This window comes from Homarus americanus, unplaced genomic scaffold (genome assembly GCF_018991925.1).
Source record: "Homarus americanus isolate GMGI-L3 unplaced genomic scaffold, GMGI_Hamer_2.0 scaffold644, whole genome shotgun sequence".
NCBI classification, from domain to species: Eukaryota; Metazoa; Arthropoda; class Malacostraca; order Decapoda; family Nephropidae; genus Homarus; species Homarus americanus.
In genome coordinates, this window is record NW_024739692.1 from 8,359 (window position 1) to 22,758 (window position 14,400).

A 14,400-nucleotide genomic window follows, 5' to 3' on the forward strand; every position below is an offset into this window, starting at 1 on the left:
CTACGAGTTCTATCCTGCTCCTATTCATTAAACCTAATCCATTGTTTCAATGATATTGGGTAATTGGTTCCAGCTCACAGAAAAGTACATACAAAGTATAAACACAAATGCAGTAAAAGTACACTTACTTTGAGGTGTGTATGTGTAGAAGGCTCCTGTGGTTGATGATGATGATGGGAATTAGAAGTGGGGGAGGAGGAGAAGGGAGAAGAGAAGGAAGTGTGGTGGAGGAGAAGGGAGAAGAGAAGGAAGTGTGGTGGAGGAGAAGGGAGAAGAGAAGGAAGTGGGGTGGAGGAGAAGGGAGAAGAGAAGGAAGTGGGGTGGAGAAGGAAGAAGAGAAGGAAGTGAGGGTGGAAGAGAAGGAGAGAAGAGAAGGAAGTGGGGGTGGAGGAGAAATCACCTTTCAGGGGACCCATGCTTGATGCAGTAATTTCACCAATAAAATTTTAAGTTCACTAGGTGTAATTAAAGATTATTTTCTTTAAATCAACGCTGCACTGTGCTATATATTATCATTATGTTAACTAAATTTCAGAATGACCAATAATTGTAACATAAAAACGTAAAATATTTCGTATTCAAGAGAGTGACAAACACGATGTTTCCTCCACTGTAAACAAAGTTAAACTGACGCTTTGGCGGGTGAGTCAAGTGGCTGATGGGTGCACAAAAAACTAGTTCCCTGTACTGCATATATTATCAATATGTTAACTAAATTTTAAAATGACTAATAATTTTAATACAGGTATAAAAAATGCAAAAATATTCAAGAGCACAACTTTCTTGATATTTACTCCATGGGAAACGAATGTAAACATGGAACAGATTACTGTATTGGCAGAGTAGCCCATCAGCTGATGCTCACAACAAAACGTGTTTGTTGTAAGGATTTCGTTAATCGAAGTTTTGTTCGTTAACCGAATTGAAGATCCTTATGGGAGCTAATTCAGTAACCAAATTTTTTAATCGAACTGTCATAACCTGGCGACCACTGTGTGTGTGTGTGTATATATATATATATATATATATATATATATATATATATATATATATATATATATATATATATATATATATATATATATATATATATATATATTTATTCCAGTATTACCTCAACGGTTTCACTTAACGTTTTATCATATACGTGGTGCCTCGCCAGAGCTGAACTTTCACTTAACACGGATTTTTTCCACATATACGGTGAGTGTCCGCCCAGCGGTCAGAATATAATTTATATTGCTATTTTATAATTTATATTTATATAAATATATATTTTTGAATAAATTTGATAATTTAGTATTTTATTTTAATATAATTTATATAATTCTGTTTACTCGCTGTCTTATATTATCTCTTGTTTGAGGTATTATTATTACAAAAAGTAGATTTTTTTACATTGGCCGACCCACCCTGCTTTCTGACGTGCCTGTTTTAGCTCATAAAATTCATACAAATTGCCGGTCAGAATATAATTTACATTGCTGGAATTTATAATTTGGTGATCATTTTGAATATAAACATCATATATTTTGCATTAGACATACAACTTTAGATAAAAATTTTCTCAGAGTAACTATGTTATCTTTTGTGCAAAATATATGACATTTATATTCAAAATATTCCCTGGTCTTACAAGGAATCAGCAATGTCAATTATATTATCTAACTTGTTTGAGGTATTATTTATTACAAAAGGTAAGTATTCTGGTTTTCCACACATCTCCTTGGGGCCGGTTGGTGGGGGTAGGGAGGAGGGACCGACCGACCATCGTACCCGTGAAGAATATTTTTTTTTTTATTAACTGAAGATATTTGTTTTAGCTCATAAATTCATACAAATTACCGGTCTGAATATAATTTACATTGCTGGAATTCTTATAATTTGATGATATCATTTTGAATATAAACATCATATATTTTGCATTAGACATACAAATTTTAGATAAAATTTTTCTCAGAGTAACTATATTTATCTTTTGTGCAAAATATATGACATTTTCAAAATATTCATAGTCTTAAAGGAATCCAGCAATGTCAATTATATCTAACTTTAATCTGAGTATTATTTAATACTAAATGTTAAAAACTCTTGAAGGGGAGGATTGGTGGGGGGTGGGGGGAGGTTGGGACTGACGCGCAGTTGGAAGAGGAGGCAAGGTGGGATTCTTTGATTGACAGATAGTGTCCTGAAGATTATTTTTTTTATTAACTGAAGATATTTGTTTTAGCTCATAAAATTCATACAAATTACCGGTCAGAATATAATTTACATTGCTGGAATTCTTATAATTTGGTGATCATTTTGAATATAAACATCATATATTTTGCATTAAACATACAAATTTTAGATAAAAATTTTTTCTCTAGGTAACTATGTTTATCTTTTGTAAAATATATGACATTTATATTCAAAATATTCTTCAAGAATCAGCAATGTCAATTTATATTATCTAACTTTAGTTTGAGGTATTATTTATTAAAATTTAGTGGTTTCCCCAAAAATTTCTCAGAGAGGGAAGAGCCGGCAGTGTAGTGTGAGAGGGGGAGGAGTTGAGTCCATTATTTGAATGGACATTAACTTAGCGACTGTATTTCTCTTTTCTCTTAAGTAATTGTGTGCATGTACCATCATAAATTAAGATGTTATTTTACTACAACATAGTTATGTGTCTTCAAAAAGTGGAGTTTAGAAATTCGGGCAGTTTCTATTGAATTAATCCCATATGTTCTGTTGTTCATAACCAGATTTCACTTAAAAGCAGGACCTCAGTTCTATGACGCGTTAAGTGGGAATTTTATGTTATTATATATATATATATATATATATATATATATATATATATATATATATATATATATATATATATATATATATATATATATATATATATATATATATATATATATATATATATATATATATATATATATATATATATATATATATATATATATATATATATATATATATATATATATATATATATATATATATATATATATATATATATATATATTATTACCCGCTAACGGTTTCATAACGCGTTTTATCATATCTGGGTTGCCTCGCCAGAAATGAACTTTCATAGCGGAATTTTTCATCATATCTGGCGGGAAGCGTATGAACGATGCGCACAAGGTTGCTGATCATCAAAACATTACGAGTTCTTCACCGCGCCACCCACAGCGGCCCAGTCAGTGATAGTGATAATTATAGTGAGGATATGGACTTATATGGACTTTGAGGGTTTGACAAAGAAGCCCTGCAAGCCTCTGTGGTGGATAGTGATACAATTGATACAAGTGATACAGGTGAGGCCAATAATCTGCCCTCTGCCTGGAACCAACCCCATCCCGTGTGCTCAGCCATCTTTTCTACTAATGCAAGTGTTAAAAACCTAATATTATTGATATTTCTCTTAATTATTAATTGTGTGTGCATACCATCATAGTTAAGATAAATACTACAACATAGTTGTTATATAGTCAAAAAGTGGAGTTGGGGAATTAGGGCCGTCTCTATTGGAATTAATCCCATATGTTCTGTTGTTCATAACGCGGTGCCCTGTGGGTTCAATTGACCATAGATTAGCGAAATTCTACTATATATATATATATATATATATATATAGATATAGATATAGATATAGATATAGATATAGATATAGATATAGATATATATATATATATATATATATATATATATATATATATATATATATATATATATATATATATATATATATATATATATATATATATATATATATATATGAATGAGAAACTGAATTATCCAAATATTATGACTTTAAACTCCAGTACTGTACAGTATCATAGTAAGAGAGGTGAGAGGAAGAGTGATAGAAAGATGCAAGGTTGGTGAATAATGGTACCTGTACAGTGTTCTGTAGGGAAGCAAGTAAGCATGTGCTTGACCACACAGTCTCCTTTGGCATTGGCACAGAAAAGAAGGAATAAATTGTCCTTAGTTTCCTTGAAGCTAGGAGATGACCTTTCCTTTTTAGACAGAAAAGTTCTGGAAGACTGTAATAACTTTGCCAGTTATGGAAACAGTTGCCATGACACTCTTCTAGATAATGGACTTTTACACAACAAAATGCCTGTCCACTGGAGACTTACTCACACCTGTAGCCAGCCTTTCCAACTACATTAATTTTTTCATTCAAATTCATCACCTGTTTTGCCTCTTTCCATCACACACACCTTCCCCACCAGGCATTTTACACTTAGAGGGTATGATTAAGGGAGAGAAATAAGCAAAGGAATTCCAAACTTCATGACAGCAAGCCAAGGTGAGCCACGATGTATTTGTGGTTTGAGAACTTCAGTGAGAAGGAAACACAGAGTGCATCCAAGTTGGTGGAGAGGTGGTATAGTGGGTGGGTAGTGTTGTGGGAGCAGGGTGATGAGCTGGCTAATTCATTAATGGTGGAGAGGTGGTAGAGTGGGTGGGTAGTGTTGTGGGAGCAGGGTGATGAGCTGGCTAATTCATTAATGGTGGAGAGGTGGTAGAGTGGGTGGGTAGTGTTGTGGGAGCAGGGTGATGAGCTGGCTAATTCATTAATGGTGGAGAGGTGGTATAGTGGATGGGTAGTGTTGTGGGAGCAGGGTGATGAGCTGGCTAATTCATTAATGGTGGAGAGGTGGTATAGTGGGTGGGTAGTGTTGTGGGAGCAGGGTGATGAGCTGGCTAATTCATTAATGGTGGAGAGGTGGTAGAGTGGGTGGGTAGTGTTGTGGGAGCAGGGTGATGAGCTGGCTAATTCATTAATGGTGGAGAGGTGGTAGAGTGGGTGGGTAGTGTTGTGGGAGCAGGGTGATGAGCTGGCTAATTCATTAATGGTGGAGAGGTGGTATAGTGGGTGGGTAGTGTTGTGGGAGCAGGGTGATGAGCTGGCTAATTCATTAATGGTGGAGAGGTGGTATAGTGGGTGGGTAGTGTTGTGGGAGCAGGGTGATGAGCTGGCTAATTCATTAATACAGGGGATCCCCGACTTATGAACATCCTCAGGAACGGAACCTATTCCTAAGTTGGGGGCCCCCTGTACTGTAAGTTGATGAGCTGTGAATTAGGACGTGGATAAATTCACCAATTCATGAATACTGTATTTTAACAAACATAAGCCACCCCCAATTCTATGCCAGAGGGTGAGTTTTGGAAAGAATTCAGGCCAAACACCTTGGCTTGTGATTACAAGCCACACCATGAAGATGGAGGAGATCAGTACAATAGAGGCAGATGATTTGTGTGACATCTCAGATACAGATGAATCACCATAACATACAACAAACATTTCTGCAACTGGGTCTCAAAACTGTACTTCAATATGAAAAGATATATGGAGGCAATAATGTCATAAGAAAGTTTTATAAATTCTACTTACTATAAATGGAGAAAAATGTTTATGAAAAGTGACTAAAGGAATGGCAATGTTGTGTTAGATTCCATACATTCCTCTCTTACCAATATCATCTTCCGGTCGTGATGTGTTGATGGGTGCCGGCTTCTCTTTTCCTATGTACTGCGGGTATTTTTGTCTAACAAACTGATGAAGAGCCTCCAAAATTGTTTCTCTGAAATATAAGTCAATATTGTATGTCTTTCATAATTCACTGGAAAGATTTATTACCCTCAGCCCCAGGATGAAGGAATCCAAGATCTCTTTATATATACAACTGAATATATGAATGACTCTGTCTCTCTGCACCGAGAAATATTATTTGTGCAGCTGTATTATTGTTATAATTAGTGTCTGGTTAGTTGTGCTCTTTCACCATTTTTCAGGGGTCATAGCTTTCTTATCTATGGTTCACTGATGAGAGCAAGTTTTGAAACATAGATCAAGGGAAAATAGTCTAAATTAAAACAACTCAGTATTTATAGAAAGATTAAATGCAGACATACAGTACATATTCATTAACTATTGTTACATATACAAAGTTAATTTTATACATACATACCTGTTTCTTCTTAATGCCACAAGTTTTCTTCTGTAGGCTGTTATTTTATCAGGTACTACGGCCATTAAATTAAACCGAATGTCGTGATATGGTTCTCCCCCTGTTGCTATACCGAGCCTCTCAGTTATGACACGACGAAACTTTTCTGTCCAGTCTTCTCCCTCTGACCACGGACCTATTGGATAACCATGTAGTGAAAAACTTTCTTATCTTTAACATTCCTTCAACAAACTAATGAAATGCTAAATTTTTTATCCAAATTGACAGCATTTGCCTTAGAATACCTTCAAGTATCTTTCCCACGTCTCAATTAGAAATGGGTTATTCATACTTTTTCGTCATTGCCTCACATATTCCTCAAAGATCTACATCACAATCCTTAAATGCTGTTCACTTACATTCATCTTCCCTCCTATTTACATTCTACTCAACCTGGGAGACACAAGTACAAGTATCTTGTCATACTCGGCACTGTCTAAGACTTCCTCTGTCAACAGTTTTTAAATATCTTCACATGGTATAATACTACAGTACCAAGAGCTGGGTCCCAAACTCCAACCCCTCCTGCTGGGAATGTGGACAAAGGCTTCCAACTCCCCTGTTTCTCAAGCCTGTTCATGCACTCTCTCCCATCATTTACTAACATTCATTTCTTCTAATTACTTTAACATATTATTATTTTCATACCTGTTACAGCAAGACATAAATCATCGGTAAATATTTTTTTTCAAAAAATTTTACCATAAATATTTTTACATAAAATTTATATCATGGCAAAGTGAAAAACCCTGTACTGTATATCTAATTGGTATTAAACACCTTATCCACACATCTCCCCAAAATCATTCAATAACTACACAGCGTAAGATATGAAGCTAATGAAACTAGTACAAAGAAATCCTGGATATGATAATATTATATGATTAATCAAAGCAAAAAGGGTAATTCTTAGATCAAGATAATTCAACACTGATGTTCACTGAAGAGCAATAAAAAACAAAGGAGTTAAACAGCATACATAAAACACTAAGAAACAACTTGGACCAAACTTTTGAGACAACTATAATATTAAACAAACTGATACAGCATGAAAGCTGATGAATTCTAACAACAGATGATACTGATAAAAAATAGTTTAAAATAAGGAGAGAGCAGAGCAGGAAAGATGACAAATAAGAATGACTTAGTTAAGATTAAGTGGGAATACATAAAGTGGTCGATGAGGTGAGTTATGAAGATTATTCTAACATGATGACTACTGTACTGTACACTATATCTATATGAATGTAAATGAAAATAAACCTTTTACCGTGATCAATTGGAAAAGGCTTGAGGCCATCTAGTTCAAAGAGTCGGCCACTAACAGGAACATAAGATACAAAATGAAAAGTTTCTGCATTAGACATTCGACTGCTGGTGGGCACTCCCGGAGTTTTGTCTGGTCGCCGGCGAGCCTGAGGAGCTGCGTGCGAGTTGTGTGCGTTTGCCAGCTCTGGTGTATTACCAATCGCCCAACCCTGTAGAACATAAATCATTCATTGTGGGAAAATAATGGAGGAAAATCAGAAATTATGAAATGAAAGATGATTTTTGTCTAATACAAGCGTTAAAAAGACCCCCCCCCCCATCTCATTAAGTCAGGTGAGTAGTGAGAAGATGTGTTAATAAGACACAACCTGGTAAGGAGAGGATCACTCAATAATAAACAGGGAAATAGTAACTCCTAAAAATTCAATACGTCTCAATTTAATGAACAGTCCTTCCATGCTTTTGATGCTGTGTTCCTTGTGATAAGACCTCTACTAACCTTCTCTCTCATTACAATGACCAGTTTATGAATTTCTGTACTTGGAACTCATGAGGAAACTTTTACAACATATCAGCCACCTTAATGAGCTAAACTCTTACAATAATAGAGTGAACCCTCGAAGATCCGGACTAAAAGGGGGAACCACCTGTCTGGATCTCCCAGTAAATGTACAAAATGCATAAAATGATACATAATTATATAAAAAACACCAAAAATACATACAGCATTTTTTGGCATATAAGACACACACCCCATTTTAGCAGTGAATATTTTGGAAAAAACTTTTGTGTGTATTTTCCTCCTGTAGCCATAGTTTTCTTAAAATAATACACACAATACCAGTAAATGTGAGGAATAAATAAAAATAATACCAATAAATAAGTTACAACAAAAAATACTGTATTGCCAATCCAGTAAGTAACAGCCAAATGAAAGTTTAACACAGTCACCATTTGCATATAGTCCCTGGCTCTCAGTAGTAACGAAGACCAGCTGGGACGCAGTGCTCCCCACCCACTACACTGGCCTCTCCTCCCATTATGGGTTAGCCCTTAGGACAATTATTTATTTTACTTTTTTTTTTACAATATGTGTGTAGGATGGTGTGTGCATGTAACTGAGTAAAAATAAATGAAAAAAGTTTGTATATCTACTCAAAATTACGAGTTGAAAAACAACTACTACTGTACTATAACACCACACAGCTTGACCCAGTAGCCTGGCGGTTATAATGATGAGCCTAACCTGGCTACAATGCCATGATTAATCACTTTTAATCACTATTATATCAGCAAACACCAATAATAACAATAAATCCAGTGAAATGCGACAGGGAGGGAGGAGAGTTACAAGAGCGGACGACGCTCAACCAGTGCCCACGGGCCTAAAATGTTCTTTGTTCTGTTTTGGGAATGCTTCTTAGGGAGGCTTCTGAGCCCAGAACCCCCCAATTTTTTTGTCTGAATCTTCCGAAATCCGGATTTACCGGGTCCAGATCTACGAGGGTTCACTGTACTAGAAACAGAGGCTTGGGAATTTTACATACACAAGTGTTAATAGCATGGTCAGTGATGAATCCTTAAATGTATAATAATAATAAAGAAAGAGAACACAACAACACCATATCAGTCACTACCACTTACTGACATTGATCTCTGGGTGTGAGAGTTGTGTGGAAATTAACTGAATATTTATCTATAATCTAAAAAGCCAATGGACAACAATTGTCAGCAGGCCAATGGCATTAATTTGGCATCTTAGACTAAAACTATACAAGACAAGTTCTTGTAAGGTAGTTTTAAAATTACATTATTAAAACTTTCTATCTGTAAGGACTCCCACCCTGAATCTGGCATCCCATGTAGCAGAGAAACATGAACAATTGTCTCCTTTAGTTTGATATGAAATCATGACAAACGCATCAAAAACTCAACACTGTTAAAACTGCCTCAATTGTAATCACTTTCAATACAGCCATATAGTTGTATGATCATCTGGAAAAATTGTTGGGAATGTGACAAAATAAAACCATCTAACATTGTCTAACCCAAATTCAAACCTAAAGAATACTTACTTTAGCTACAATGACTGGGAATCTTAAATTAGTGTTTTTTATTACAAACTACCATTAATGCTTTGAAATGTTTTGTAATAAAAATACCAGTACAGTAATGTACCTTATTCTCTGGGTTCATTCCAATTGTGTGTATTTTGAGGCGGGAAAGGGTCGGCCCTAGATCCAGTGTTGAGCAATTGAGAAGAACAGACACCAGAGAATGTGTAGCACAGCTGTTGGGCACCATCTGTCAGTACAGTACAATATCACTTAAGTTATCATACAAAACATTATGAATATTATACTGTAAACACACACTAATACAAACTGTAACCACAAAAAACAATGTTGTTTAGGACACCATCCAGGGATTTATATGTAAGGTCATGTAATTTAACATAGAGCATCAACTTATTGATCAAAGTAAAGAATAATGAAGTATTTAACACCAGTCTGGATATCCCTTTATTGTATTTTACTTATGAAAGATTAGATACAAATGGGTTTATTTCATTATGTTGTGAGCACTGATGCACCCGAGTACCAAGAAAGATCATGGACATACTACTGTATCGTAAAGATTTAAAATACAGTCCCTGTACTGAGGCCTAAAGTTTCTCAACATTTTGTCAAAGATACTGAATGATAATATACAGTAACATTATTTGTTGGACACTACAGGACTATTCTTAACAAACTATACCAAGCTACAGACAATGAGAGACTACAGTAGTAATTAAGTTGACAACATCCACATACCCAAAGAGAAAAAGATGATTTAGCTATTTAAGGTCCCATTACATACAGACAGTTTCCAATTTATGAAGATTCCGTTTACAAAAATTTGACGGAACCAAAAAAATTAAATTTTTTAGTTTTTGTCTTTTTGTAACCTTTTCACAATATAACAACTGAGGTGCTGACACAGGCATCTCAGGGCTTCCTGTACTGGAGTTGGTCAGTTTATAAAGAAAAATTTTACTACAACAACATACGGTACTGTAATAAGAATGCTTAACTACTGTAAGCTAAAAATAAAGTACTGTAGTACCTGTACTGTACTGTACAGGTACATATATGCAATGCTTTAGTTATCATTGTTCACTGATTTGTTTTCTGAAGCAGTGCAAAGACAGTGACTTAAGATATTTTAAATAGATAAGTTTTGTCATTCTTCTTTAGATAAAAACCTTAGTAAAAATAAAACCAGTTAAAGCCAAACATCTCAAATTATTTATACAGTACAGTATAGTATTGAACTCTAATGTACGTACAATGCAGTAGACTTACTGTTGGTGCATCATTATAAAATTAAAAGTACAATATATGTAGAATTTTAAGCCATTTTGGAAGATTTTTTTCTTTCACAGAAATTAGGTCAGCTTCTACAGTATACCAATGGGAGTCTACAGGAACACGTGATCCAATTAGTAAAGGTTTTTCAGGAATGGAACCCTTACATAAATGAGGGGTGCCTATGCAGATATACTGTACTGTACAGTATGTGATGCCAAAACACAGGTAAAACATCCAGTGCAGTAACATATAAAACTATGCAAAGCCTGACTGCATCACCCAAGAAAGATAATGCAAATATTAAATTCTTTGTAAATAAATTGGATCATAACAAGATGTGATGGTCATAAGGAATTGTCAAGAGACTGATAGAGGTGATTACTATAGGGTGCTCACATACAGTATATAGAGGACTCTACTAACACAGAATCACTGATAAAGTCTCACAAAAAGTTCCAGGTTCAGCAGTTCTTTTAACCATTCAATGGCAGCCATCATCATTAATGGTGCTTGTGTTTTATTTGTGCCCACACGGAGGTGCAGTAAGAGATCTTTAGCTGTCACGTAAGGGCTCACTTTAAATATAGTCTAGTCTTTCCTAAAATTCACTTACTTGTTGGGCAAAAAACATATTGTTGACAACATTTTCATCTTGAACATAATTGTCTGGATTCTCTACGACTTTTCTTCTGGATCTTCTCTCTTCTATCCATCTGAAATTAATTACAGTACTGTATAATTCTTTCATCCTCCTTATGTCTTCTGCCAAACTGAAATAATAATGACATAATGCCAATTCATTTCAAATTCCTTAGAGAAAGAAAGTGAGAGACTGCTGGTAATGTGGCTAACCAATTCAGGAAAAGCATGAGAATGGATGTTAACCACCTCCGCCCATTGGAGAGTACCAATACCCCTGTACAAACTTCGTACTGTAGTTTTATAAACTATTTTCTATAGAAAGGGCAATGACTTTCTGTATATGTAATGTATTTCATGGGTCAAAGGGAGGCTGGGGACATAACTCCTGTATTTTATCTATTTCTTATGGGGAAATTTATCCGCTTAACATTTTTTCCCATTATGTCGTGGTTTTAGGAATGTAACCCCGACGTTAAGCGAGGACGCTCTGTATTAAGAAATATATGACATTGTTGCTGGATGACTCTTAACTGGGAATCCAGATGAATACTATATGATTGTTCATAATGCTGATGTGAATGAGTATTTTTGACATATTCAATATAAAAATTGTGCCCTGGTAATGAGACTTATCCTCACAAAAGACTTTCCTAATACTGTAATGAAATATGGAATTATTGAATCAACCTGGGGTGTGTATCACATGGGCCTGGCATCATAGACAGGATGAGTTAGGGCAGATACGGTACAGTACAGTATTTTGGCCCAGGCGTTTACTTATTAATATTAATGGGGTACAAATACAAATTGTGTAAAGTACTGTAATGGATTTTAAAATTATTTGTCATTATCTTGTGTTTACAATGAGAAGGACAGACACAGGACAAACAGCCTCATGTCAGCCAAAGAAAAAAATCAATCTCTCTCTCTCTCTCTCTCTCTCCTGTAGGCAATGGCTCTAAATTTACTCTGGAGAAAAAATGGAAGGTTTATTTCTGTAGCAATGATGAATAAACACGTCTTTAATTTCTAGCAAATATTACATGAATGCTGTACTATACTGGTAGGGCCATGTAACTAAAATAACTGCCTTTATGTACCTACTAAAACAAATAACCAATTTAACATTACTTTACCTGAAGAGAAATATGAAGCCATATACTTTGCCTTCAAAAGATTTCTGGAGGTCGTATATCTCCTCAACCTGAACTCCCCGCACTCCCATGTCCTCCAGCAGCAGCGTGAACAACCCTGTAAACAGTACAGTATATGTGTTAGCATTTCATTTCCATTCAGGTGTGGGCTGGACTGTATTTTCTTCTAGATTCCTCAATAAACTGCTACTCTTCACTCTTCCTCACATTTTCCCCTTCCTCCTAACTCTCAAACTAGATCTGTTTCTAGAACTGATATCATTACTTCTATCAACGCGGATCTGTGCAGCATCTCTGAATGGGGAGATACAAACTTGGTTAAGTTCAATAGTAACAAAACTCAATATTTACCAATTACACTTTGTAAAGTAGACGATCTCCCACCAATTACATTTCAGGACGCTATCATCCCCCCAAATTCTGAAATAAATATGTTAGGTTTGTTTGGCTAGGTCTGTTTTTCATACCCACTAAGGTTAAGTTACGTTTAATTTAGAAATAACCAATTTTTAACACATGCGAGATGTCATACAGGAGTTCTATATTATATAAAACATACCCTTCTTTGTATTTATTTAAGCAATTAAATGAAAATATGGTAAAGGTGTAGTTTAGGGTTAGCACCAGAAGGAGTTTGTTGATTGTCTTTATTTTTGGCATACTTATTATTTTGATGATTTTAAGTATATTAAAAGAAATGACAAATTTCTGGTATAATTTTAAGTATTTTATTTTTTTATTTACTCTATCCCACTTCACTATTCTCCTCCCGGCGCCATTTTTTTTGTTTATTTCCCTGAATCCCTCTTCAAGAAACGTTTCCCATAAATGATGGTGAACGCTTCCACATATTCCTCTCACCACTGGTGATGTATATCAACCTTAATATTAAGTTAAGTTGTTTAACACATTAATTAACATAATAAAACCTGACCTAACATACCCAACCTATGGGTATGTTAGGTCAGGTTCTTTGTATTGTCGTTTCCATTTGTGTTTATTAACATGTTATTAGTGTGTACAAAAATGTAAACGATTTCTACAAACCCCTTCGGGTGTTAGCCCTAAACTACACCTTTACCGAAAATATAAAAACAGGCCATTTTAAGCCTGCAGAGTAACTATGATGATGTATACACTGATGGTGTGAGCCTACACCTGGCCAGTGTTGTCATACTCTATGTCATTCTTCAACACAACACTGTAACTATATATACCTGGATCACTTTCGAGTTCAAGCCAGCCATCTGCAAGGTTGTTTATATCTACTGGCATGGATATTAACATGGAGCTGTGTGGTGTCCTGGGCCGCCTCCACAACAGGTCTTGTTTACACTGAGGCGGGTGGGTGAGGGTGGCGGCCTCAACCCGCTGGCCCTGTAACCCACACACAGGACTATTATAATAGCTTTGGATTTTAATTAGAAACACACACACACACACACACACACACACATATATATATATATATATATATATATATATATATATATATATATATATATATATATATATATATATATATATATATATATATATATATATATATATATATATATATATATACACACCTGTGGGGTATGGGATGTTTGGTTCACACTCAGGATGGGATGGAGAAAGGAAACTCACAATGTGCTCTCTGTATACATGTTGTATTGGATGTACAGTGAAGCTTGGTGCTGGGAAGGCAGCGTGGTTACAAGCGTGATGTAGAGAGAGCTGGTTGGTGAGGATGCTCAGAGGAGGACAGCTTGTGGGTCGCCATGCTCGCCGGCGGGAGCGAGGACCGCTAAGCAGGAGTAGAGGAGTAGGTGTTGCTTGAAGACTGGCTGTAGGTAGAAAGAGAAAGGTAGGTCACCACGAGGTCAGGTCTTATATAGCGGAGGTAGGCGTGGCTTAATAGTTGACCTCCGTCATGTAAGGCGGCGCTGGTTGACCTAGACCTCGAGGCATACACTG

At 35.5% G+C, this 14,400-nt stretch overlaps 1 protein-coding gene across 1 annotated transcript; it reads right to left on the bottom strand.

Annotated features, from left to right (window-relative positions):
* Nucleotides 1-3,795: 3,795 nt before the first annotated feature.
* LOC121874968 (ubiquitin carboxyl-terminal hydrolase calypso-like) lies at nucleotides 3,796-13,828 on the bottom strand. The gene is made up of 7 exons (XM_042379318.1): nucleotides 13,659-13,828; nucleotides 12,424-12,538; nucleotides 11,259-11,358; nucleotides 9,471-9,596; nucleotides 7,294-7,501; nucleotides 5,985-6,159; nucleotides 3,796-5,597 (listed from the first exon to the last, which is right to left on the bottom strand). Exons 1-7 carry the CDS (start codon nucleotides 13,726-13,728, stop codon nucleotides 5,462-5,464), a joined length of 930 nt encoding a protein of 309 aa, XP_042235252.1. The 5' UTR covers nucleotides 13,729-13,828; the 3' UTR covers nucleotides 3,796-5,461.
* Between the last annotated feature and the right edge of the window lie 572 nt (nucleotides 13,829-14,400).

Excerpts from the sequence above, each read along its gene's own strand:
- LOC121874968 (XM_042379318.1), bottom strand. The coding sequence starts at position 13,728 with ATGTTAATATCCATGCCAGTAGATATAAACAACCTTGCAGATGGCTGG. Across the intron at positions 12,539-13,658 it reads TGAACTCGAAAGTGATCCAG|GGTTGTTCACGCTGCTGCTG; the intron begins GTATATATAGTT and ends TACTGTTTACAG. Across the intron at positions 5,598-5,984 it reads GTGGCATTAAGAAGAAACAG|AGAAACAATTTTGGAGGCTC; the intron begins GTATGTATGTAT and ends CTTATATTTCAG.